Genomic DNA, 25219 nt, shown 5'->3' on the forward strand with positions numbered 1-25219 from the left:
CTTTAACCTGAGAGACCCCCAGCACTTTTGCTGAACACGAATACCAGTGGTACCTGGACCATTATCGAGTGCATTGTCTTCCGAAGGTTGAATCCAGCTGAAACTTTGCAGGCATTCGTGTGAACCTCCCAGAGGCAGGAATTATTCACCAAAGGTCACCTCACCAGAGTTCAGAACCGAGTAATCGAAGAGAATCCAAACAGCAATATTTGTTTCTTCTTGTCGCTGAGAACAATGCGCCAAAACCATAAAGCGCCGCTAAAGTGAGTTAAATCCATTGCTGCCAACCCCTTCTCCCGAGTGCTGCTGCAGAAGCAAAGGTCCCCCCTATTATCACCAAGGAGCAGGAATCGGGGTCTGCAACGTTGCACATAGAAGGAAGCCAGCTGCCATTTCTTCTTCATCTTTAAGGTACTGTAGGGCTTGGGGTGTAATTCCTTGTACCATTTTCGGTGCTTCCTAGTTTGGGAAGTGCTGTTTTTGAAGTCGAAGTTCACTGCTGTGTGTGAACAGTAAAGCTCTTCCTGAGCACCTGTGTTTTCTTCAAGAATGACTGACTGCTTAAGTAACTTTTCCTCTGAAGATCTTCATCAGAACTGGGACAATACATTTGACTTTGGATGTACTGGTTCCCAAAAGGTCCATCTTCTGATCCTACTAGCTTTGGCAATGCTGGGTCCTCCATAGGTTTTAATTGTGAACACTTTTATTGCTAGGAACCACACTGCCTGTATCTATCTGGGAGAACTGTGTGCAGTATAACCTTATTTCCCTCCATACTCAATTTTGCAAATGTCATACTTCTAAGTGCTTTACTGACCTTAACTCTGTGTGCTGGATATGAAATGTATAACCAAACGTTGCCCACCTGCATTATTGTTCCATGCATAACTTAATTCCATTGCTAATTCAATGTTCTTGTTAGTTGCTGCATTTTAGAATTGATTGTGCCTTGTGTCTATATATACATAAATATATTTTAATATAACTTTAAATGAGTAGGTGTTTTCTTGGGTCTATGTATGTACTGATTTCTTTGTACTGCTCTACAGCTCACATAACTCCCTCCGAAGATGAGCCTGGCTGCTCAACCACTGTACTGACTTGCGTAGTAAATGCCTATATTTAGAGTTGGGTCCCTAATGCCAAGAGAGAAGTCTTATGAAGTCCCACACCAGTTGGACTTTAGAAAAACTTACCTAACCGGTACAGAAAAATAAACTATAAGTAGGTGCAAATAGGCAATCTGAAGGAGATTCACAAGGGGCCAAGATAGAGAAGAGCATGGATGTCACACTGGCATCAAGTTACTTATAGGCCCATCTCAATGCCCATTTCAAAATTTGGTTAATACTTTGTAATATTCGAGGACAACCACCAGAACACGGCCTATGCCCAGAATGTGCATCTAAAAGTGAGCTAAATTGCAAAAACTATTGTAATTGCTATGTAGGGTTACCAACCTTAACTATTTCACACACTGAATTGTCTCGACCTACATAATAGTGGTTCTTCATATCCAATTCAGTTTTATTTTTACAAGGATAACATCCTAAGTCAACCCAGTCAGGTTTCAAACCTACAACCCAGGAGTAGCAACCAGCTCACTGCTGTTGGGACAAACTCCCAGGTATGCCAGAGGGCCACTTGGAGTTTGCGCACTCTCTGAGGGCCAACACCTTCCACAGGATAAACCGAGGACTCAGTCAATGGCAAGTTCAAACTGCGGTTTGTTACTAACAAGACCAACAGGGTTCAGCACAGGAATAGGAAGAATCTATGCGCAACTCAACTTCGCCTGGCTCGCAGGCCAGTTTTAATGCATTGCTGCTCCATCACTACTTAGGCCTCTCTCCAAAAACCTATTTATGTGTGGGATTGGCCGTCAGGAGCCTAATAACTTATATGGTCACGTATATGTGGTGTTCTACTAGCTCTCACATGTCGGGTGGCTGGCTGGTCCATCCCCGAGTCAATATCTATAACAATGTTGCAGTGTGATGGTCTTGCCATTGGTTCTTCCCTGTTGCTACCCACCCCTAGGATACTGACCTGTGGTTAGCTAGAGCTGGTGTCCCCAGGCCTGGGATCTGCAAAGGTTCTCGGCTCTCAGTGTACCTTTTCAAGGTAATAAGAAAGGCTATCTGTCTGCATTGTAACTTGTGTGTACCACCTTAGTCTCTTTTGCTCAGTACAACACTTGTCTCACATTGTAGCATCTTTGTTGCCATCTTCTGTCCGGTAGCCTGAGATCGGCTCCCTTTCCCAGTGCTGGTCGCTGTCCATTGTATGCGTCGGCTGGGTCACATGTTCGGAGATAATGATTTTGAGCTGTAACGCTCTGAATTATGAGGAATATTCGTATTTACTGCAGCTGGTGCTTTTGTCGTTCAGGGAATGGAATGTCATCCGTATCTTGTGGCCTTGGCAGCGGGTTCTGTCTCACACATTTGCACTTTGTACAGCCTGAATTCAGCTCAACTCTTAATGAGAGGCCTGTGGCCTGCTATAATTTTCTAAACCATTGTTATGCAGTTTCTACAGTGTTCGTTCTATACTATATTCTCCATAGGTTAGTCACACTTGGTTCCGTCAGGTCCCATGGGTGCTCCTGCAGTTCCTTAAGGTTATTTGCATGTAAGCATCTGCAAGCTTTGCTCAGGATCTCTTGGTTCTTGCGGTTTCTGCGTTGCTGCGTCTGGCTAATGGAAAAAATAATAAAAGCAAATACAGTATGTATATGTGTCTGTCCTCTAACTATAGAACTGTACGCATGTGTTCTTCATGTATTCAAGTGTGTGTTTATATCTTGGAGTGCAGATGGCACATGTGCTTCATGTCTAACGCTAAGTCGTGGTGTCTCCAACGACATCAGCAACTTGCTGTCCTTCCGCTTTAATCAAGACTGTCAATTGAGATGTCTTTAGTTGCAGCCTGGGGCTCCTTGTCCACTCTGGGGTAAATTCGTACCGCACCTCGTCTGTTGGGCTGGCTGAGGGGGTACCTCTCAACATACTTGTCGACCCTTAGTCTGCTGGGGATTGGTCCGAAATACAATGGGCGATTGTAGTGTTTCCTGGCCTTCTTCCAGGTCATGAATTTCGTGGGAGGGGGAGGTATACTTTCCCATCCCTCTTCACTGCATTGGGACCACCCCTGATGCCAGACTTCGGATTAAACCATGGCAGTAACATAATTACCACTGCTTGTAGTATGGCGGTGCAGTATAAGGAGGAGATACCTCCACATTAGCTCCAACACAGGATACTGTGGCATAGTTACAACACATTCATTCTTTCAAGATTCCCATGGAGTTCTGCAGATTGGAAAATTAAGATAAACACTGGTGTTCTGCCACTTGGACACCTTTTTCCTGATTTTATAAATTGTGGTAACCATAATCTAATTTGGCGATTTATCCCTCTGGAATTTACCGCCAACTCATAGTGAAGCTCAAAGTACTGAATGTTTCTCTTGATCCTTGAAATCCAGTGTATGGTTTTACTACTTTCTTTAATAACCACTGTTCTCCAGCATGGGGTCTGGCATGGATTCACATGCTCATGAATATTCCCCGTCGTCAGGCTGGGAATCCTTGGTAAAGAAAAAACCAGTATCAGTTTCGTTTCTGATCTGTCTTTCGTAGTAACAACCAATCACTGGTCTCTGCGTCATACTGACCACAGCCAATGACTGCCCTCTACCTAAGCACCGCCTCTGGCAGCCATCTTCAGGTTTTTACCGCACGTTCATGTGTTGGGATCCTCGTGCTATTGCTCTCGAGCGTTAGTGCTATTTTTTCACGTTTTTTCTCAAAAACTTCGTTTTTTCGGTCAAAAGAGCCTCAAGCTCCACCGACTCACTATCCGATCAACGGGGACCCGTGTCGGATTCGTCTGCGCCCCTCAAGGGTGAAGATTCGTCGAGCTACGCTTTTGGAGGACTCCAGAAGTTTCTCAGGCCCGGTCATGGCCCAGGAGAAGGGAAGCTCGACGCCCGGAAAGCTGTTCAGGGTCTGCCCTGGATGCCAGCTGCAGAACGTCTTCAAGGAGGACGAACACTCCTTTTGTCTCTACTGCCTACATGAGGACAAGACGCACGTGGAGAAGGACTGTGCGTTTTGCGGCAACATGTCGGAGCGGACCATGAAGGACCGCCATCAATGTCTCGCCAACTGGCTAGAAGGGAAGAGCCCGTCCGGCGAGAAGAAGAAGAAGAAATCTGAGCGGTCTTCTAAGTCCTTTGAGGACGCCCCGGCGACGGGGGTCCAACATAAGGCCAAGCACCGCGAGTCCGCTGGCACCGGGAGCGCCGAACGGTCAGGCTCTACGGGCGCCAGGCAGGGCGCACCCTCCCCGGCACCATCAACCACGAGCCAACGCTCTGGGTCGGGTAAGAGGAAGGCCGAGCACCCGGCGAAGCTCCTGGAGAGGCCCCGGTCGAGCTCGAAGGCCCCATCGGAGGGGGAGCGAGGCGGTGTCCCCCCCCCTCAAGGATAAGGCGGTGAGCGCACCTAAGGTGGTGAAGGCCTTAATCCATCCGGCCAAGCCCTCTATCGAAACTGTCGCGGCGGCCCTGGCTCAGCCTGTGCAGGCTACACCAGTGGTGGCGACCTCGGGGCTCAGAGTCTCCCTGCCACCTCGGAGGGAGTCATCTTTTGTGCCCATCGATAGGACCCCCGTGAAATCCCCCGTGGGGAAGAAGGGGGGGCAGGGCGTCGTCGTAGATTCGGCCTCAACCTCGGAGGAGGAGCTGGTCGAAGTCTTAAGCCACGGCCACGGCGTGAAAGAAGACCGACCCGTCGGGATGGATCCCTGATCGCCCGTCGGATTCCCCTCTGCCAGCGCCGCGAGACAACTCGGCGGCCATTTTGTTGGCTATACAGTCCTTATGCTCAGAGATAAGGACGAGACTACCGTTGCCGACGGAACCTCTCCCGTCGGGGGACCCAGAACCGGGACCTTCTGGTGTTCCCCCTACCAAGAAAAGAAGGATCCACCCTCCGCCTCCTTTTCAGCCGTCGCGCCCCTTCCAGCCCTCCTCCCCGTCCACCCGAGGGGATGATACGGGGACTGACACGGCAGCGACGGGTACGGACGACGAGGTATACGACGAGGATGTACCGTCGTCGCCTCCCACCAGGGCTTCTCCGCCCGACGAGATTGGATCGTTCCACTCCATGATCTCCAGGGCATCCGAGCTTTTTCAACTCTGCCCTGAGGAGAAGAAGAAGGAAGGTTTCCTTTATCAGCGGCGCGAGGCCAAGAGGAAGACGGTCCTCTCAGTGCCTCTATTGGACGACATTTGGGATGAGGGCCTCACCCTCCTCAAGAACCCTTCCACGACGCCAGCTAGAAGAGACCGGTACGAGAAGAAGTACCGGGTCCCGGACACGGCCCCCCTGTGCGTCCGGGCGCAGCCTACCCCGGACTCCGTCGTCTCCGCGGCGGCCAGGAGGAAAGCGGGGGGGGGGGTGCGGCCTCCACATCGACTTCCCCACCGGACGGTGAGGGAAAGAAATTGGACGCTATGGGACGCAGAGTCATCTCGTCGGCAGCGACGACGATTAAAGTGGCCAACGCCTTGGCTATCGTGGCCCGCTACGACAGGGAGCTCTGGTACAAACTGGGTCCCCTGCTGGACTTCCTGCCGGACGACAAGAGGACAGAGGCCCTGGAGATCCTGCAGGAAGGTGAGGTGGCTTCGGAACACGCCATTACCGTTGCGACGGACATCGCCGACACTGGGTTCCGCCAGTTGGGCAACGGCGTTTGCCTTAGGCGGCGTGGTTGGCTCAAGGCTACGGACTTCCGTCAAGACGTTCAGACCAGAGTCCTGGACATGCCCTTCGATGGGAACAACCTGTTTGGCAAAACAGTGGACGATTCCCTTCAGGCCATTAAAGCGGACACTGAGACGGCCCGGGCCCTGGGAGTTCTGCAGCAACGACGGATGCCCTTTCGGAGCAGCGGAGGCAAGGGCGCCTCCAAAGGTTCCGGCGGCGGTTTCTCCACCTACCGTCAAGCGGCCCGCTCGTCGTCTCAGGAGGCCTACAGAGGACGAGGCAAGTCTGGCGGACTCCGCCGTCGTCGCCAAGGAGGTCAAGGCGGCAAAGCCTCGTCCAAGCAGGATTGAACCGACCGTGGGGTCGGGCCCCCACCGAAGCACCCCGGTGGGAGGCCGGCTGGCGAGCTTCGTCAGCGTGTGGGAGTCCATCTCCACCGACCGTTGGGTGCTGGACGCCTTGGCCCGGGGCCACGCGCTCGAGTTTCAAAGAAGGTGTCCACGCGTCCCCCCCGTGGCCAGGAAAGAACTTCACGTCCCTCAACTTCTCCTGGAGGTAAAGGCGATGCTCAGGAAGGGCGCCATCGAACTCGTCCCAAAGAGGCTTCGGGGCTCCGGAGTGTACTCGAGATACTTCCTCGTGAAGAAGAAGACGGGGGGATGGCGCCCCATCCTGGACCTGCGACGTCTGAACAAGTTCATCAAGGCGCAAAAGTTCCGGATGGTCACCCTCCAGCACGTCCTGGGTCAGCTGGAGGAAGGAGACTTCCTGTCGTCGTTGGATTTGGAGGATGCCTACTTCCATATTCCCATCCTAAAGGGGCACCGAAAATTCCTCAGGTTTGTGGTCCAAGGGCGTCATTACCAGTTCAAAGCCCTCCCCTTCGGTCTACGGTCGGCACCCAGGGTGTTCACCAAGTGCCTCGCACCGGTGGCGGCGCAGCTGCGCCGCGAGGGGATCCACGTCTACCCCTACCTGGACGACTGGCTCATCCGAGCCAAGACGAGGGAGCTCGCCGTGGTTCACACGGCAAGGACCGTCCAACTTCTCACGGACCTGGGATTCTCCGTGAACTACGCCAAATCCCACCTGCAAGACGCTCTGTTTCTGGGAGCGAGGCTCAACACAGTGTCCCTTCTGGCCTCCCCGTCGGAGGAGAGGACCAGGACCATCCTGGGCAAGGTGCAACGGATGTTGGTGGCCGACGCGGCCAAGGTGAGGTCCATCAAGTCCCTCCTCGGAATGATGTCTTCCTGCATCTACCTCATTCCCATGTGCAGGCTCCGGATGCGCCCGTTGCAGGAGTTCCTGGACGCGCGCTGGATCCAAACGACGGGCAACTTCGAGGAAAGGATCACACTCGACGAGAGTTTCCGACGAGCGATCCGGTGGTGGGGCACCCGCGCGCATCTGACGGCGGGCATGGACTTCCAGACCCCAGCCCACCAGGAGACAGTGACCACGGATGCCTCACTGGAAGGGTGGGGAGCGCACACCGAAAATCTGCACGCAAGGGGCCTTTGGCTCCCGACGGAGAAATCCTTACATATCAACGTCCTGGAGCTCCGTGCAGTGTTTTGGGCCCTCAAGTCCTTCCTTCCGTCCCTCAAGGGCAAGGTGGTGAGGATCTTCACCGACAACACCACCACCATGTTTTACATCAGAAAACAGGGCGGAACCAGGTCCCCAGCACTGTCCAAGGAAGCGCAGGACCTGTGGCATTGGGCAGTTGCCCAAGGGATGTTTCTGGTGCCGTTTCATCTGGCAGGGATAAAAAACACCATCGCCGACTCACTCAGCAGGGAGCTGCGCTCGTGCCACGAGTGGGAACTACGGCAGGATCTAGTGGATCGCCTCTTCCGACGGTGGGGCACACCCCAGATCGACCTGTTCGCGACAGCGACGAACTCCAAGTGCCGGAGGTTCGCCAGCAGATTTCCCCAGGCGAGGAGCATGGGCGATGCTTTCTCGTTCCCCTGGGAGGGCCTGTTCCTCTACGCGTTCCCTCCTTTGCCACTGCTAATCCGGCTCGTCAACCAGCTCAAGAGGTCACGGTGCAGGATGATCCTCGTCGCACCTGCGTGGCCGAGGCAGATATGGTTCCCGGACCTTCTGGACTTGTCAGCGTCCCCGCCAATCAAGCTGCCGGTGGACGCGGATCTGCTCTCCAGGGAAGGAGGCGCCATCCTCCACCACGACCCGAAATCGCTGAACTTGCAGGCCTGGCTCCTGCAGCGCTAGAGTTTGGAGGATATGACATACCGGCCGACTGCAGAGAGGTTCTTGCAAAGGCCAGGGCGTCCTCGACTCTTAAATGCTACGGACACAAATGGAAGAGGTTCTCTGTCTGGTGCCACGCACAGAAGATTAACCCTCTACGGATTACGGCCCCCCAAGTTCTGCCGTACCTGCTGACGCTGGCCAAAGCTGGACTGGCACACGCGTCCATCAAGATTCATCTGGCTGCGATCTCCCGATACACCAGGACCACGGGACGGACGTCCTTGTGGTCTCATCGTCTGGTGAAAGAGTTCATGAAGGGACTGTTCAGATCGTTCCCGCCGGTGAAGGCTCCGGCCCTGGCGTGGGAGCTCAACGTGGTGCTGACCAAGCTCATGGGACCTCCGTTCGAGCCTCTGCACTCGGCCCCGTTGAAGTTTCTGTCGTGGAAGACAGCGTTTCTTGTGGCCATCACCTCCGCACGACGGGTGGGAGAGATCCAGGCCCTTTCCTGCAAAGCCCCGTACTTGACTTTTCACGACACGAGGGTGGTGCTCAGGACGCACCCCTCCTTCATGCCCAAGGTACCGTCGGACTTCCATCTCAACGAACCCTTGGTGTTGCCTGTATTCTTCCCGTCGCCTTCGTCGCCGGCTGAGAGGACTTTGCACTCGCTGGATGTGGCTAGAGCGCTGAAGTTCTACGTGGACCGCACGAAGTGTTTTCGGAAGACGTCACAACTCTTTGTGAACTTTGGACCTGTCAATCAGGGGAAGGCTCTCTCGAAGGCTTCCATTTCCAGATGGCTCTCCGGCTGTATCATGTACTGTCATCGGTTGGCAAACCGACCGCTGCCCGGCCGTCCGAGAGCCCATTCCACCAGAGCGATCGCAGCTACCACGGCGTTCCTTTCTGGTGTGCCCCTGCTGGACATATGCAGGGCTGCTACGTGGAGGTCGACGCACACCTTCACGAAGTTCTGCTGCGTCGATCGGGATTCCAGGGAGGAGTCCAGGGTCGGCCAAGCAGTGCTGCGCAACCTGTTCGCCTGAGGTGAGCCTGGTGAGGAGGTAAGATGCTTAATGTTGAGTTTGATGCAATGCTTAATGTTGAGCCTTTGCCACCTCCCGTGGTTGTGCATGTGTGTACTGCTATGTATTCTTTATTCATGAGCATGTGAATCCATGCCAGACCCCATGCTGGAGAAGGAACAAGTTACTTACCTGTAACTGTTGTTCTCCAGCATGGGTCTGGCATGGATTCACATGCGAACCCTCCCGCCTACCCCTCTGCGGCTCTTCACTTGGTCATACTGCCACTTCACGTGCTTCCAAATCTGAAGATGGCTGCCAGAGGCGGTGCTTAGGTAGAGGGCAGTCATTGGCTGTGGTCAGTATGACGCAGAGACCAGTGATTGGTTGTTACTACGAAAGACAGATCAGAAACGAAACTGATACTGGTTTTTTCTTTACCGAGGATTCCCAGCCTGACGACGGGGAATATTCATGAGCATGTGAATCCATGCCAGACCCATGCTGGAGAACAACAGTTACAGGTAAGTAACTTGTTCCTTTTCCACCATAACAAAAGGTTGCAGCAGGAGCTGTAAATCAGTTTCTAGTCTTGGTTGGCTTCTAGTTTTGGTTGTGTTCTATCTGCACGTAGAGGTGACACCCGCCTGTTGATTTTTCTCAGAATTCAGACGGTTGTCGACTTCCTTGAAGGCCACATCGATCCCTTTGATCTGGATGTCTTCCTGCCACACCTCAACGGAAACCTCACCCGCCTGGCACAACGAACCTCGGTAGGATTGGAAAATGTGTGATGGTGAGAAAGAATGTGGGCATGTCCTATAATGTTGGTTGCTTGTATCCCACCTGTGCCTCCCCTAGGCCACTACAAAGGGATGATCGCATCTGGAGAAGGGGTGACTGGCCACAGGAGATTGTGTCCAGGAAATGGGGAAGGCAACTTGTGAGACAGCTGTATATGTAATTATGTTATGTAAAATGAGCTTACATTGGGCATAAGCCTCTTCAAAAAGCAATGTCCCTCATATGTGCCCATGCCCTCTTCATCATTTTTTATTTTTGTTTGCTACTCCCGCATCTCCATCAGGCCAATGCAGATAGCGTACATGTTCTGCATATGTGTCTCTCACTCCCCAGACAATTTCTTAAGCAGCTCGATAGCAGGATTCAACTTGAATCAGGCTTTGGACTTGCAGTAGGGAGAGTGGGTGGGGGTGATTTCTTACCGCTCTTTTAGAGAAAGCATTCTTTCGCTTTCCTTTCACACTGCATTTGTCTTGCTGCCTCTACCTTAATATTTCGAAATGGAAATAACTCCATTTAAATTTTGTCCGTCGTGCAACAGAAAAGGACACTCATTGAGTTTGTAATTACGGTCTTCCTCACGATCATTCTGAAGTTGTGTGTTGTACAAACTCTTTAGGCCCTAGACGCTCAAATAAAGGCGCACCAAACGGTGGGTGGGCTCTGCCATGATGGCGGTGTCTGGGACCCCAACCGGCGCCTTCAAATCGGATGTGGAAGGCCCAGGCAGCAACGGCTCCAGTTTGGATGGCAAAGTTATTTTACAGGAGGAGTTTGACGCCTGCGTGTCGGTCCCCTGCTCCTGAATTCAAGCCCTGCGCAATGCTATGGGGAAAACCCATGACAACGGTGGCACGTGTTAGAACAGTATTTCTAAAGTCCAACTAAGGGCTTCATAAAACCATAAATTTGAGGTCAGTACATACATCCGCTCTTAGTATAAGGCTGCACCACCTGAGAGCGTTTGGTAGCATAGGTAGAACAGCCAGTCTTATCTTAGGAGGGAGAGAGGGCTGTAGCTTGGTACACAGAAATTGTAGCATGCATATAGTGCAAAGAAACGCTGAAACACTATGTATTGTAAAAATAAATGGTTTATTTAAATACAAGTATATCAAGATAATTCTTGGATGAGTTAGTAATATAACAATATAACATCATATAAACAACTCAATACCTATGGTGTGCAAACCAAGGTATAACCTTATTTAGAGGAGCAGGAAGCATGTCAAGGTTAGTCAAACGTAAGGTTATACATTTGGGATAGTAATATACTATTCTTGGGCAATAAGACCTGGTTGGATATACTTTTAGAATACAATCAGTATTTCAAGGGTAGTTGACCCCGTCAGTCATGCAGTTAAACTTGGTTATGAAATCACATAATAAACCAACCCCGTTACAAGTATACACTTTGCAATATTACTTTTTAGAACTCAGTTCAGAGCTAGTAAAACAACTCCTATAATTTATTTCTGGAGGGGCACCAAGCTAATCAATGAGAAGTATGAACACTCAACTATTTCAGAATGCTCTAAGCAAATCAGGGAAAGCAAAACCCTATTACACTTTAAGACAGACACAAGGTATTTCAAGGTAAGTAGTTGACGTATTGGCACATAACTATCCACTTTCTAATAGCTAGTTCTACCCAGTATATGATACAGTTTCTAAGGTAAGTAAGACCTTTATGAAGCTATTACAGAACAGCACCAAAGCAATTCAGGGAAGCAAAGCCCCGGGGTACAAATTGAGAAGAGCAGAAGCTAATAAAGGTGAGCAAGACCTATACAGCTTTTACACTCATTCAGTTAAGCAATGATAAAACAGTACCAACAAATTACTTTTCAGAAGTGGGGGGACACACAATTCAAAGTTATACACTTTTTACAGGGGCAGAATGCAACTCAAAGGTAAGCATACATTTAATGACACTTTCTGACTTCTTCTTTTACAGAGATACCGTTACCACACTAACCTCTTTAGTAAGTGAAAGTACTCACTCCCCACAATACCAATAAAAAGAATAAAGGATACATCCCAGTAGGGAATGAGACCATGAGAGATGATTGCGAGTTGTCAGAATATTTATATAATCATTAACGGGCCCGTTGTTAGCATCCTCCCCATTCCCATTGAGCCCTATCAATGGCTCAATGGGAATGGGGATGTACCGGGTCCGGTCCCGAGAATGGGAATTACCGGGCCCGCCAAAGTCGGCATGGCCCGGTAATTCCCTATTTTTGGAACCCGGACCCGGTACCCGGTTTGGGGGTAGCCATGCCGCTAAAAACAGCATGGCTACCTCCAAACTCCTAATGAGGCCATTACGTTTTAAAGGGTTACAGCGTCATCAGTGATGAGTTCTATACAGGCTACAGGTTACATTTTCATTGGTTAGAAAGGAAGTGCACATATAGTTCTTTATGGGCCATCTCCACGGGATTGGTTGATGACTTGGCTGGAGGTTGGACATCACGTGGTTCAGCTGGGCCAGTCCGTGCGAGGTGAAGGTTAGGCCAGGTCGGAGTGTCGGCTGGACCTCACTAGTTAATCTATACACTTATTAGAGACATGCAATAAACAATGAACATCAATATACCTTTGAATAAATCTTAGAGGCCTATAAATTGTACACACATGATTGTATGGTCTTATATTGGGTCATTGATAAGGTGAAGGGTGCAGGGGTCTTGCCTTCTGTGATAACCTCGGGCTGGGCTTGCACATCAGGGCGGGGAGGGGAATGGAGTGACACATGTTAGTTTAGGACAGGATATGCTGTGACAGGGGTCTGGGTTTATTGGGGGCACTCTGGTGGTCAATTCAGTGGGGGCACACTTCTGTTACATCAAGAGAATGCCTTCGGAGGGTACAGGGTTACACAAGCAGTAATTTTCCAACAGCGATGGTAAGGGGTGCAGGAGCAGGTTTGTGGAGATGGATGAGCTGCAAGGCATGGTTCGGACCGGTTCACACACAGGACCGTGAAGAGTGATACGATGCATAGTTTTAATTGTAGCAGTTAGCTTCAGCGCATCCTTGAGAAAGGGACTTGGGACGCGCAGCAAAGTTGGGGGCGGTTGGTGCTCGCTGTGCGCGGCGCTGCCGGGCGGAGAGGAGACTTCGTAGTGCCGAATTGCGGCCTAGTCCAAATATGGAGTCGTGGGCACACAAAATGGAGTCCAGGTGTGTCCTACCTCTGCTTCTGCCAAGGGCTTATTCCTTTGGCAGCAGAAGGGTGATGGAGGCGTCCCCCACTAGTGCAAGAGCAAGTGGTCCATTTTGCGTAGAATGCATGGGGGGTGGCTAATTCGCCCCTTCCGTCCTTACATTCCCCCCTTTCGTTACATCTAAAGTAACACACTAATTTTTATTGTTTGCATTCCGATAGTACTCTGCCTCCATTACCGCCTCATCCTAAGCCGGTGTCCCTTTTATTGGCATCCAGGCTCTGCATACCCCTTGTAAACTCTGGCCCCTTCTAGCATACTCATCAGGGGTACAGGTCATGTATATTCCCCCATCCAGATCCACCCACACCTCCTTATACCACTGTAATTCCAGGGGTTCCTTGATTGTAGTGTGATACAAGTTGTCCACCCTGTCCCCTGGATAATGATACACTGGTGTCATACGATATTTGGAGGGACCAAACTCTCCTTTCTGTATCTGTGCATCTTTCATGGTCTGTATCCTTGTTGGTTGACCCATTGTCACCGTCATCATTGCAGAGCTAGGCATTGAATTTGCACAACATCGAATCCCTTCCTGACGCACACAAAAAATGAGCAACAGGAAAACGATGAGTGGGACAAAATGTTCATCATCATGCTGAACCAGGAAGGTATGCAGTTGAACATGTCATCGAACCAGTTGCTGGGGTCAAAGCCCCCATCTTTCTTCATTCTTTCACCCAGGTTATGCACTGCCGAAATCACGTGTGACAGGGTCCCATTATCCGCATCTGCAGAAGGTACGAATGTACAGCAGGCGCACCCGATTTTTCAGCAAACCCCGCCGTCCATTGCTGTGAGTAGGTCTAGGACGTACCGGTTCTGCATGGTTATCAACCTCAGGGCGCGAAGTTACACTTTTGTCACATTGAACCCTTCCTCTGTCATTGGCCAGCTGGATCAGTGCCCAGCGCACAATCTGAAGCCATTTGGCGTTTGCTCGTGCCTGAAATCCTGGCACTAGGAGTGAAGCGAAGAACATTTCTGCGGAATTAAAGAGTTTGTACTGATCAGGAATCTCTGCCAGGAAGTCAGGATTTGCTGGAAATGTAATTGGATAATCTACGCTTGCTTTCATTTCTGGAAGGATGATTGTCTTGTTGCAGTGTTTTTGCAGCCCATCTGTACCTTCCCTTTGCTGTGAAAACAAAGTTCATGCTGGATCTCTTTTTGTATCTTGATCGGCTTTTCAAGTGCTGTCACTCACGTTAGTTTGGAGATATGTTGAGACCATGTTGCAGTGCATGTTCGTTTGACCCATTGAAAGTGCTCTTCTGTCAGTCCTCGCAATGCTTCAGCTTTACACGTGATTGTCTCTTTGTGCCATTTATTTTCCGTGAACATTGTCCCTTTGATGATAAACTGTTCTTTTACACATATTACTCCTTGAGGTTTGCTTGTGTACGTTTTCTCGTTTTGCAGCATTTGTACTGTTACCGTGTGTGCCTGGAAGGTACTTCAAATTCTACATAAAACAAAGTGAATTAGACACTGGGCATCCGACATGGGTGTTTCTTGGGGTATGAGAGCTTTGGGCGTGCCAGAGGCATGGGGTATTTGAGAGCAAATGTAACGGCTCTCATTTGTTGATTGTTTAACTGTAGCACTCATGTCTGAATACCATTTATTGGACTGATCCAGGTGGCAGGGGTCTTCGATTTCATCTAGCCCCAGGCCATGGTATGCATCATAACCCCTCCTTTCCACCCCCCCTTTTCCACCTCTTATTCCCCCCTTGTCTATTGTGTAACTTTTTCACCTTTTCATATCGTACAGGAAAAATGTTTGTCCATGTTTCATCATGCTTCTCACTACCACTCTGCCAAGATTGTGACATTGGATACATTTGGGTAGTTGGGACATAGGGTGTAAAGTGCATTTTATCGCCATCTGAGGTAGGTTCTTCAGTTGTGTGCATATTTACATATGGCGATCCCGAAATACTGAACATAGGATAATCAACATTATACTCATTTGGTACGTTATCAACATCCTAACCCATAGCAGCGTATGTAAAAATGGGGGTTTTGACAGTTCGTTTTTTGTGCAGAGTGGTTAAATTAGCATTCATGGAAGCATTGTGGGTCCAAATTACTGTAAAGCCATTCCAAATGAGGCTTGGCCCTTCTTGTATTAAATGTACCCCGTTGCCCCCTACTTTAAATCCCCCAATATAAAGGACACGCTCCAATATAGGCCAAGGCAAAACAACATCACAAAATAGAGGCCACAATCATAATTGTAATTTCTAGTACTACCAATTTCTACCATATCGCTATCTACATTTGATGCGTTGTTAGTGAGGGCTAGTATACACGGGAACGGTCTTAGGCTGATTCTGGCGCTCCTCAGAATATTAGAGAAAAAAAGGGGGAGTGGAGCTGCGAGACTGAGGTCTATTACCCTTAGACTGCAAAGGGAAACAAAGCTAAATAACTATCTATGTAGACCTATAAGTGTTTCGCGCTAGCTGAATTGTGAGTCTAATGTATTCTGTAAAGGTATGTCCTTCGGTACTTAGCCCAGGCTGAAAAAGTTACATAACCTAGAAATACATTTCTGAAGGCTGTTATATCACAGTAAGTACTTTACCCAAATTGGTATAGTTTAATTAGTGCAATTCCAAGTGGTTATACATTGAAGACCAAAACTTAGAAAGTAAAATACATATAATCCAAAAATCCTGATATGGATGAAACAAAAAATAGCAATAGTTCCCTATTTTTAACAAAAGAGATTTGGTTGCACTTGTTGGTTTGCAAATTCAGTATCTCCTGATAATTCACAGATGGATTCAGTTGGTTTGTGAATTCAGTACTTCCTATTAGTTCACAGATGGATTCAGTTATCGGTTAATGAAATGGATATATTAAGTCACTGTTGCTTCACAGTTCAAGGTTGACTGAATTTTAAGTCTTGATTGCACACTTTGATTTTAAGATTAAGTGATACCCGTTGTATCACGGATATATTACATTACCAGTTCTGGGATTAAATGCTTGAAATCACTGTTACTTCACAGTTGGAGGTTCGCTAAGTTTTGAGTCTCAAATTGTCAGAGGTAATTGGTCAGAGTCTAGGCCCTCTTATATTTCAGAGTTTTTAACACAGTTTCATTAAATCTGTTAACCATGTGTTAACCATGTTATTCATTATTTGTTCTGTTCCCCATTTGTTCTGTTGCCCAACACGTGTTTCACCGTCTGGTTGGTGACGGATCTTCAGGGGTTAATAAGGTTTAGAGGTATACTGATGCATGGAAACAAATATGCACGATATTCATCACAAATGATATGCGTTGTGTGTCCTGAAGTTCCTGGTACAAAGAGAAAGAGGGAAGAGGGAAGAAAGAAGAAAATAATTCGTTTTGAAAAACCCGCTCGGTTACAAGAGAGGAAGAAATGTGCTATTCTAAATATAGAAGTGAACTGATGTCAATTGATGTTAACTTAGCTTCTAAGGTAGATTTACAGGGGTGTAGGGTCACAAAAATATGCAAGTGTCTTGACAGAGTACTTACTTGAGTAGCCCTTGGTTTGCGTATGCAATGAAGCAGGTATGTTTCAAAGGGAAATGGCAAAATCACAAAAGATTTTCTATGGCTACTCTCCACGTCCTAAAAAAAAGCAGATGGAATACAACAAAATGTTGCATAAATATGCGTATGGTGTAACTTGATGGTCGTAGCACTGAACGTATTGTTCATAGCTCTGTACATGCTAAGAGTGGATCTATTACCTAGTTCTTACCTACGGTTGTGGGTCGCGCTGACGTGAGGCACGGGTGTGTGCGACTTGTTGCCGTCTGTTCGTTGTAAATTGCTGTATGCGGGTACTGTTTGTATTGACCCGGAAGTGTATATATAATCGTGAACGCAAGATAGCGTGGTGGTCACGTGATAGATTGTTTCCTTAACATGGTGTCTCAGAAATACGGCTGTTGGTACTGTGGATCGTGTGGATTGCTGTGTAGATGTTCATATATGTAAGTTGTAAAAAAGAATGTCGTATTTACAGTTTAAAAGTAAATATATGATCGTGGACGCGGAATGCAATGTTAGACACGTGATCAATGTACTTCTCAACACGGTGTGTTGAGGGTACGGCTATTATTACTAAAAATCGTATGGATTTGTATAGAAATACATGTAAATTCCGAAAAGAGTGTTGTGTTATTGACACATAAGGGAATAAAAAGAAATTGTAATTTATAAGTTTCTTATATGAATGAGATAGAAAAAGTGAAAGTTGGAATAGTCTGGCAAGTTAATACAACCAATTAATACATTGATACATCACAGAGAGGGTTTTCTTTGATTTATGTTTTGGCGATACAACCCCAAGTTTTAAATGAAAATAGACTTGTGCATGTGTTGCCTGAAGCTAGGTAGACCTTGATAGTGTTAGTCATTTGGATTGTGAGTAGGGAGGTAGACAAATAGCGATGGGTTGGAAAGGAGGAATTGGCTGATCAATTGAATGTGGTTATACGATCAACACTTGTGACTAAATATTACTCAATAAGTTGCAGAGTAATTCATACAGTAAAGTCAGAGATAACAACAGCATATACATTCTATACTCCTCATTGATGTAGAGAGACTCAAAAGCAAGACTCTCATTTGTACAAGAGCGACAGTAATAACAGAAAATGATGCAGTTCTTGGTCAACATTAAGCCCATTATGGATTGAGTCCATTGTCCAAATCCAATAGGCTTCTCTCTTGCGGAGGCTTAGTTCCAAATTGCCTCCTCTGTGACTGTAAGAGTTTCTCAATTCCATGACATTGGATATTGGTGAAGTCAGATTTGTGGTGTTGCTGTAGAAAATGGAGTGCTAGAGGAGAGGTTGTGTCCTTATTTTTAATGGCTCTCGTGTGTTCTCCAACTCTGATTTTCAATTTTCTTATGGTGCTTCCTATATAGGCCTTTTTACACACACAAATGATGGTGTAGACGACGAAAGTGCTGTTAAAGTTAATGAGTTGTTTGATTTTGATCTGTTTGCCATTTGCTTGGATAAAGTCTTTTTTCGCGTTGATCATGTATGGACAGATCTGGCAGTTGTTGCATTTGTAATTGCCTCGTACAGGTGCTTTTAACCAGGATGTCTTGTAAGGTAAAGATTCTTTTTTGAAAATCTCATATTTTTTATTATTGAAGTATGATGGACTTATGATTTTTTTGAGATTGATGCAATTCCGAAAGACTACATTGGGTTTGTTGTCTAAGAGTTTTTAGATCTGCATCAGTTTTCAAGATATTCCAGTTGCGTAGTAAGATCTTTTTGATACTATGATTGTTGGTACTGAAGGTGGTGATGAACCTGGGTGTTTCCAGAGAGATGCATCTTTTAGTTGTCTTTTGGAGTAGACTTGGTCTGGATCTTTCTTCGTTTTCTTTTAGCATTGCTTTCAGATGTTTGGAGCTATATCCACGGTTTCTGAATTTTTGCATCGTGGCAGTTTGGTGTTTATTGCATTCTGCGGTTGAGGTGCAGTTACGCTTGATGCGGAGAAATTCTCTGAATGCAATGTTGTGAATGATATGGCGAGGATGATTGCTCGAAGCATGTAGGAGGCTATTCACAGCTGTCTCTTTTGTATATAGTGTGCTGTGGATTGCTCCATTGAGTAGATATAAATGAAGATCCAGGAAATTGTTTTCTTGTCTGTAGTTGATGGTGAATTTCAAATTATAATCATTGTTGTTGAGAAAGTTATAATAGTCATATAGTTGTTGTTCTGTGCCATTCCAGATGATGATATCGTCGATATAGCATCCCCAGAAGGCTATTCTGTTATGGGTTGTGAAATCTGGGTGTTGCCATGCGAATTGGGTTTCGAAGTGGCCCATATATAAGTTGGCATAGGATGGTGGGAATTTGGTGCCCATTGCGGTGCCTTGTGTCTGTTTGTAGATTTGATCTCCGAAACAAAATATGTTGTTACTGAGGGTAAAATGAATCATTTCCAGAATCATCATGTTTTGGTCTTGAAGTGAAACTGATCTGGTTTTGAGAAAAAATTCAGTTGTAGAGATACCTTTCTGGTGGATAATGCTGGTGTAGAGTGCAGTCACATCTAAGGTGTCAAACCAGTAGTTTTCTTCCCAGTAAATGTTTTCCAATTGGTTAATGGCGTGCGTGGTGTCTTTAATAAAAGAGCTTAAACTGGAGGCTAGCGGTTGTAAGTAGTGATCAAAATATTCTGAAATTCTTTCCGTGAGAGATCCAATGCTATTAATGATAGGTCTGCAGAGTGGTAGTTTCAGAAATGGTTGATGTATTTTAGGCATAAAATAGATTGTTGCAAGTATGGGGTGAGTAACATTTAAATATTCATATTCCTCATCTGATAATAGATTGTTGTCGTGCCAGTGTGAGCTCATGAGTTTCCAGTCTGTGGCCAATTTTTTGGTAGGATTGGTTGGAAGTGTTTGGTAGCAGTCAGTGTCTCCCAGATGGTCTCTCGCTATTTGTACATAATCTTCTGTTTTGAGGAGGACAATATTGCCACCTTTGTCCGCTGTCCTCACTGTGATGTTGAAATCTTGTTTTAGGATCTTGATTGCTTGTATTTGAGATAGATTGAGATTATGGTTGAGCTTAGTTTTGTGATTAGAAAGATATAGTTGTCTTAATTCATTTTGTACTGCCTTTTGAAAGATGTCAATAGCATTAGCCGGGGGCATAAGTGGGGTGAAACAAGATTGGGGTTTAAGTTGAGTATGTTTCGCCAGTCCAAGGATGATGTCCTGTTCCAGGGCAAATGATGCCACTGTATGTTGTTAGTGAGGGCCCTCCTTTCTGTCATATTTCCACCTGAAGAGGCGATCTAAATGGGTTAAATACACAAAATAGTCCACGTTTTCTTCTTTCTCTTTATAATATATATCATTATTGTATTAATTTACATCTTTACCATACACATTTTTGAAGCAAAAATAAGTCATGACAGAAAAATAAAGACAGCGACGAGAGCTGTCGAGTTTTGGAGGAAAAGAGCTAGACAGATATATATATCTGAGGCTTGTGGAATGTGCTTAGATCACATGCTGTGCATAGGCTGACATCTAGTGGAAGCTGCGGAGTATTATTTTTTTTTCGAAACTCGAAAAGGGGCGTCGAACTAGGGCGTGCCAGTAATACTATCCCTAGTGTGACGTGTGTGACGTCCACTGTACCCATGATCCCTCACACGTGTAGGACACTCAGATTGTTTTTTTACGCCATACTTGTCAGAAGCATAGTCACAGAGTTCCCTGGCTTTTAGCCATTTATCATAGAATTATCAAAACATCCCTGTTCTCAAACCCCACGTGGAAGATCACCGAAGATCAACATCGGTACCTGAGACCAAGGAAGCACAGCCGTCGAGACTACACGACAGACTTTGTGCCTTGGAAGGCCTCTGGCCTCGGCCCTGCAAGTAGGGAGAGTGGGGGGGTGGACATACATACACACACACACACACACACACACACACACACACACTCATTTCCTACATATACCCGCCCGCTGCCAGGTATTGACATATGGAGAGTACTCCATTTAAATTCTGCCCGAAGTGCAACCGTAAGTTCCCCTGGGTAGATAAACATAACACCTGTAACCTGTGTCCTCCAAGGGACCACCCCGAGGCAAATTACAATTTGCAAGCTCTTCAAGGCCAAGACATTTAAGGACCGATCCACCAAGCCTTGTGCCCACTACGCCAGGCAACTCGAAACCATGGACGCAGTGGGTTCCTTCAGCGATGGCAGCAACGCTTCCGTATCGGATGGCGAGGGCACAGGGGTGTCGTCAGGCACCTAAGCGCAAGCCCCCGACCTCGGAGGACTGACTGGCAGGTCAGTTATGGGACAACACCCGGCGGCAAGAGCGCTACCCACACCTCTTCCACTAAACACACTAACCCCTCCTGAGATTCGACACGTGTGTTGAGTGATCGGAATAAAAAGGCACAGAGAGCAGTCCGCCGAATCGGTGTCCTCTGGGCGTTCCAGGTCACGGTCGCCCCATGATACACAGCACCCATCCACGATTGCTAAGAGTACCACACTATCTAAAGTCAGAGTTATGGTCGTCGGAAGACAAATCCGACCTCTACCCCCATGCAGCACGTTCGACAGCTACTCGGGTAGCTCGTTCGTTGTCTGCTTTCGAGATTCCACGCCCCACTGCCAAGACTCCCGAATCTCGTAATCCCTCCTCCGATTCTTGACGCCAGGCGTCGAAATATTCAGGAAAATCCAAGGGGTCAGGAAAACATTCCTCTACACATGGGAAAGGGGACAAACAACATAAGAAAGCCCCTGAACACCAGGTTCAGAAGGAGAACCACCCCAAATCTTTAGAAAAGTCCAAGGCCCCTGACCCTGTCACTAGGCCAAAAATGGTCCCTCCCACTCCCCAGGATATGGGAATATAGGAGGAACCACAGCAAAAAAGGGTTATTCTGAGTTCCAAAGAATGGAACTCAGAAGACATTGACAGAGTAATGAGGAGAATAGGGTCGTTCTCATACAAATCTACAAAAAAAGACAATTGCTTCCAGAGCTATCACAATACCCCTGCTACCTCTGCCCCTTCGGGATACAAAGACCCTCAACCTCCTACTAAGAGACTCTGTACTGAGACTCCAGTTCAGGGGATGATTTCAGACCCTTTCAGTGTTGAACCTTACCAGCACTATGGTGAGGATTCGGAAGTACAAATACTAGACGACCAGGTCGGGGCTGATTACTTACTATGGAGATGATGAGGACCAGGAAGAGGAGGAGGAAGACGAGGCGGAGGCCTATAGTCTCGACTCCCCTATTCCCAAGGACCCCCCGGTCAATGACTCGCCTGTTTACAATCAGCCTTTGCTTAACGAAGTTTTAGCCAAGGCTGCAGCCCAATTCCAAATTGACACTCAGGGGGCCCAAGAAGAGAGAGATTTTGCAGAGCAAATTCTAGGGGACAAAAGATCCATTGCCCAGGCTATCCCTATTCTAAAGTCTATTCAACGCAGAATCGATCCTTCTCTGCTCACCCCTAATCTTACCCGGGCAGTTAACCCACGTTATTCAGGGCCGCTCCCTCCGGCCCACTTTACATATGGGGTCAGCTAAAACCCGACTCATTAGTGGTTACAACCACCAGGAAAAGAGCGGGAACACCACTAGCATCTTCGGAAGCTCCCCCGGACAAGAAGAGCAAGAGAATATATGGGCTAGGAAGGAAGGTGGCATCCAGGTCGGCATACCAAGCACGTATTGCCAATACCACCACTCTGCTGGCAAGCTACAACTGCCACAAATGCGAACAGGTAGCTGCCCTCATTGCCTCTGCACCAGAACCTCTAAAGGGCCAGTTGGCCCAGATTGCGTCGGAAGGAAGATCAGTTTCCGGATGCATTCTCAAGGCTAACTTCGATGCAGCAGACAATGCAGGGAGGCTGATGGCAGAAAGCACAGTAATCAAAAGACACGCTTGGCTGAGGCAGTCGGGGGTTTAAACCTGAGACCCAAGCCACCCTCATTGACATGCCGGTAGAACCAAAAGTCCTGTTTGGAAAAGCAGTGGAGGAAGCGCTAAAAACGTCTAAGGACGGATATGACACCTTAAAGTCCCTTGGCCAACTAACAAACCCACAAACCAACGGGGAAATAATAATTTTCTTCGCTTTCGTGGCCAAAACTCCCAGAGAGGGTCCAATTACTATCAGAACCAAGGGCCCTCGTGGGGCGGCAACCAACAGGCTACCCAGAATTTCTCCAGAGGTCAAAAGAGGGGCCACGGTAGGGGGAGAGGCAGCCCAGGTAGAGGCGCTACGCCTCCCAATAACCACTGACGTTCCGCTCTGGGTCCCTTCCCATGCATCCCCAGTAAGGGGGTGCATTTCCATCTTCACCCACGCATGGGAAGGGATCACTTCAGACAGATGGGTGCTGTCCAGTGTCCGCGGGATACTGTATAGAGCTACTGGAGTGCCCCTGCGACCACCCTCCAAGACAGAAGATACACTCCTTGGAGCACCAAAGAATCCTCCTCGAGGAGATCGTCATTCTTCTTGCAAGACGCAATAGAACTCTTCCCGGGCAACCAGGTAAACAAGGGTATTCATTCAACTTAATTCCTTGTGAGACAAAAAGATCTAACGATGTGCCCAGTATTAGACTTTCGCCCTGCAAACAAGTATGTCAAGCCACAAAAAGTTTGCATGACTACACTCCAGGAAGTAATCCCCCCTTCTAGAAAAAGGAGATTACATGGCAACATTGGATATGAAAGATGCTTATTTTCATATTTCCATGCTCCCAGCGCACAGAAGATTCTTGCGTTTCAAGGTAGACGGCCAGCACTACCAGTTCAAGGTGCTGCCCTTCGGGATAGCCTCGGCTCCAAGGGTATTCACCAAGGTACTGGCGGTGGTGGCGGCGCACCTACGCAGGGAGGCAATCCCAGTGTACCCTTACATGGACGACTGGCTCATCACAGGGGAAACGCCCGTAATTTGCAGATCCAACATTCAAAGAACAATCAACCTCCTCTTGCAATTGGGCTTCTCAATCAACGCGAAAAAATCAAGCCTGTTGCCAAGCACCTCCAAACAGTTCCTTCACCAAGGTAGTGGCAGGGAGGCAATCCCAGTGTACCCTTACTTGGACGACTGGCTCATAACAGGGGAATCACCTCTGATTTGCAGACAAAACATTCAGGCAACAATCAACCTCCTCTTTCAATTGGGCTTCTCGATTAACGAGAAAAAATCAAGCTTGGTGCCCAGCACCTCCAAACAGTTCTTAGGAGCTATTCTAAATAAAGAGGAAGGGGTAGTGTTTCCCTCAGAGGAGAGAGTAAAGAACTTGTTACTGCAAATACCACACTATCATGCCGGCCGCCAGATAAGGGTACGCAAAGCAATACGTTTAATAGGCATGATGCCATCTTGCATTTACCTGGTTCCAAACGCACGCCTGCGCATGCGACCCATGCAGGACTGGTTGGCGAAACAGTGGTCTCAGGCAGGTGGTCATTGGGACGATCACCTTCGCTGGTGGACGAGAGAGAATCTGAACAGGGGGAAACCCTTCTACGATCCACAGATACAAACAGTGGTCCCAACAGATGCCTCACTAGTGGGGTGGGGGACGCACTACCTTCACCACACAGCTCAGGGTCTGTGGTCTCACTCTACGGCTCAGAACCACATCAACGTGCTGGAACTTCTAGCAGTGTTCAAAGCCCTCCAAGCATTCGAACCCCATTTAACAAGTCTGTCGGTGCAGATCCTAACAGACAGCACCACAGCAATGTTTTATATCAACAAACAACGGGGGACACATTCTCCAAATCTATCCAGACATGCACAGAAAATCTGGAGATGGGCACTCAGACGGAAGATGTTCCTGGCTTCTCAACATGTTCCAGGGGAACTCAACACTCTAGCAGACTCACTGAGCAGAGACCCCCTGCCAGAAGAACACGAGTGGCGTCTACACGAAGAGGTCGTAGAACACCTCTTTTCCCTGTGGGGTTTTCCAACTATAGACCTATTTGCCACAAGCGAAAATCATCAATGCCCAGACTTCGCATCCAGGTTCCCCCAGCCAGGCTCCAAGGGGAACGCCCTATGGATGAATTGGTCAGGTATGTTTGCCTACGCTTTTCCACCAACCCCTCTAATGAGGAAGGTGGTGAACAAGATCCACAGGGAACCGATGACGCTCATCCTAGTTGCTCCTATGTGGGAGAGACAACCATGGTATCCACACCTACGCAAACAGGCGGTGTGCGACCCCATCAAACTCCCGTGGCGGTACAGTCTACTCTCCCAGCACAAGGGGCTAACAGTGCATCCTCAGCCCAACTCAATGAAGTTAGCAGCATGGCTCCTGAAGTCGTAGAGTTCGGACATCTCAATTTACCCCAGAGATGTATGGATATCTTGAAAGAATCAAGAAAACCTAACACAAGGCACTGTTACTATGACAAATGGAAGCGCTTCGTTATTTGGTGCCAGAATAAGCAAATCAACCCAGTTCTAATGTCGTCACCTATATGCTCCAACTATTGGATGCAGGGTTAGTGTTTAACTCACTTAAAGTGCACCTGGCATCGTTATCAGCCTACACCACTTCCCATAACAAAGTTTC

General features: G+C 47.9%; 1 protein-coding gene across 3 annotated transcripts in view; it reads left to right on the forward strand.

Annotated features, from left to right (window-relative positions):
• Positions 1-25219, forward strand: part of COG1 (component of oligomeric golgi complex 1) — a 311531-nt gene that overhangs the window by 188518 nt on the left and 97794 nt on the right. For all 3 annotated transcript variants that reach the window (XM_069655104.1, XM_069655102.1, XM_069655103.1), the window contains exon 11: positions 9701-9809. In XM_069655104.1, coding sequence (XP_069511205.1) covers positions 9701-9809 — 109 coding nt within the window. The remainder of the gene's footprint in view (positions 1-9700; positions 9810-25219) is intronic.

Source organism: Ambystoma mexicanum, chromosome 3q (assembly GCF_040938575.1).
Source record: "Ambystoma mexicanum isolate Mex_15411 chromosome 3q, UKY_AmexF1_1, whole genome shotgun sequence".
Taxonomy (NCBI): Eukaryota; Metazoa; Chordata; class Amphibia; order Caudata; family Ambystomatidae; genus Ambystoma; species Ambystoma mexicanum.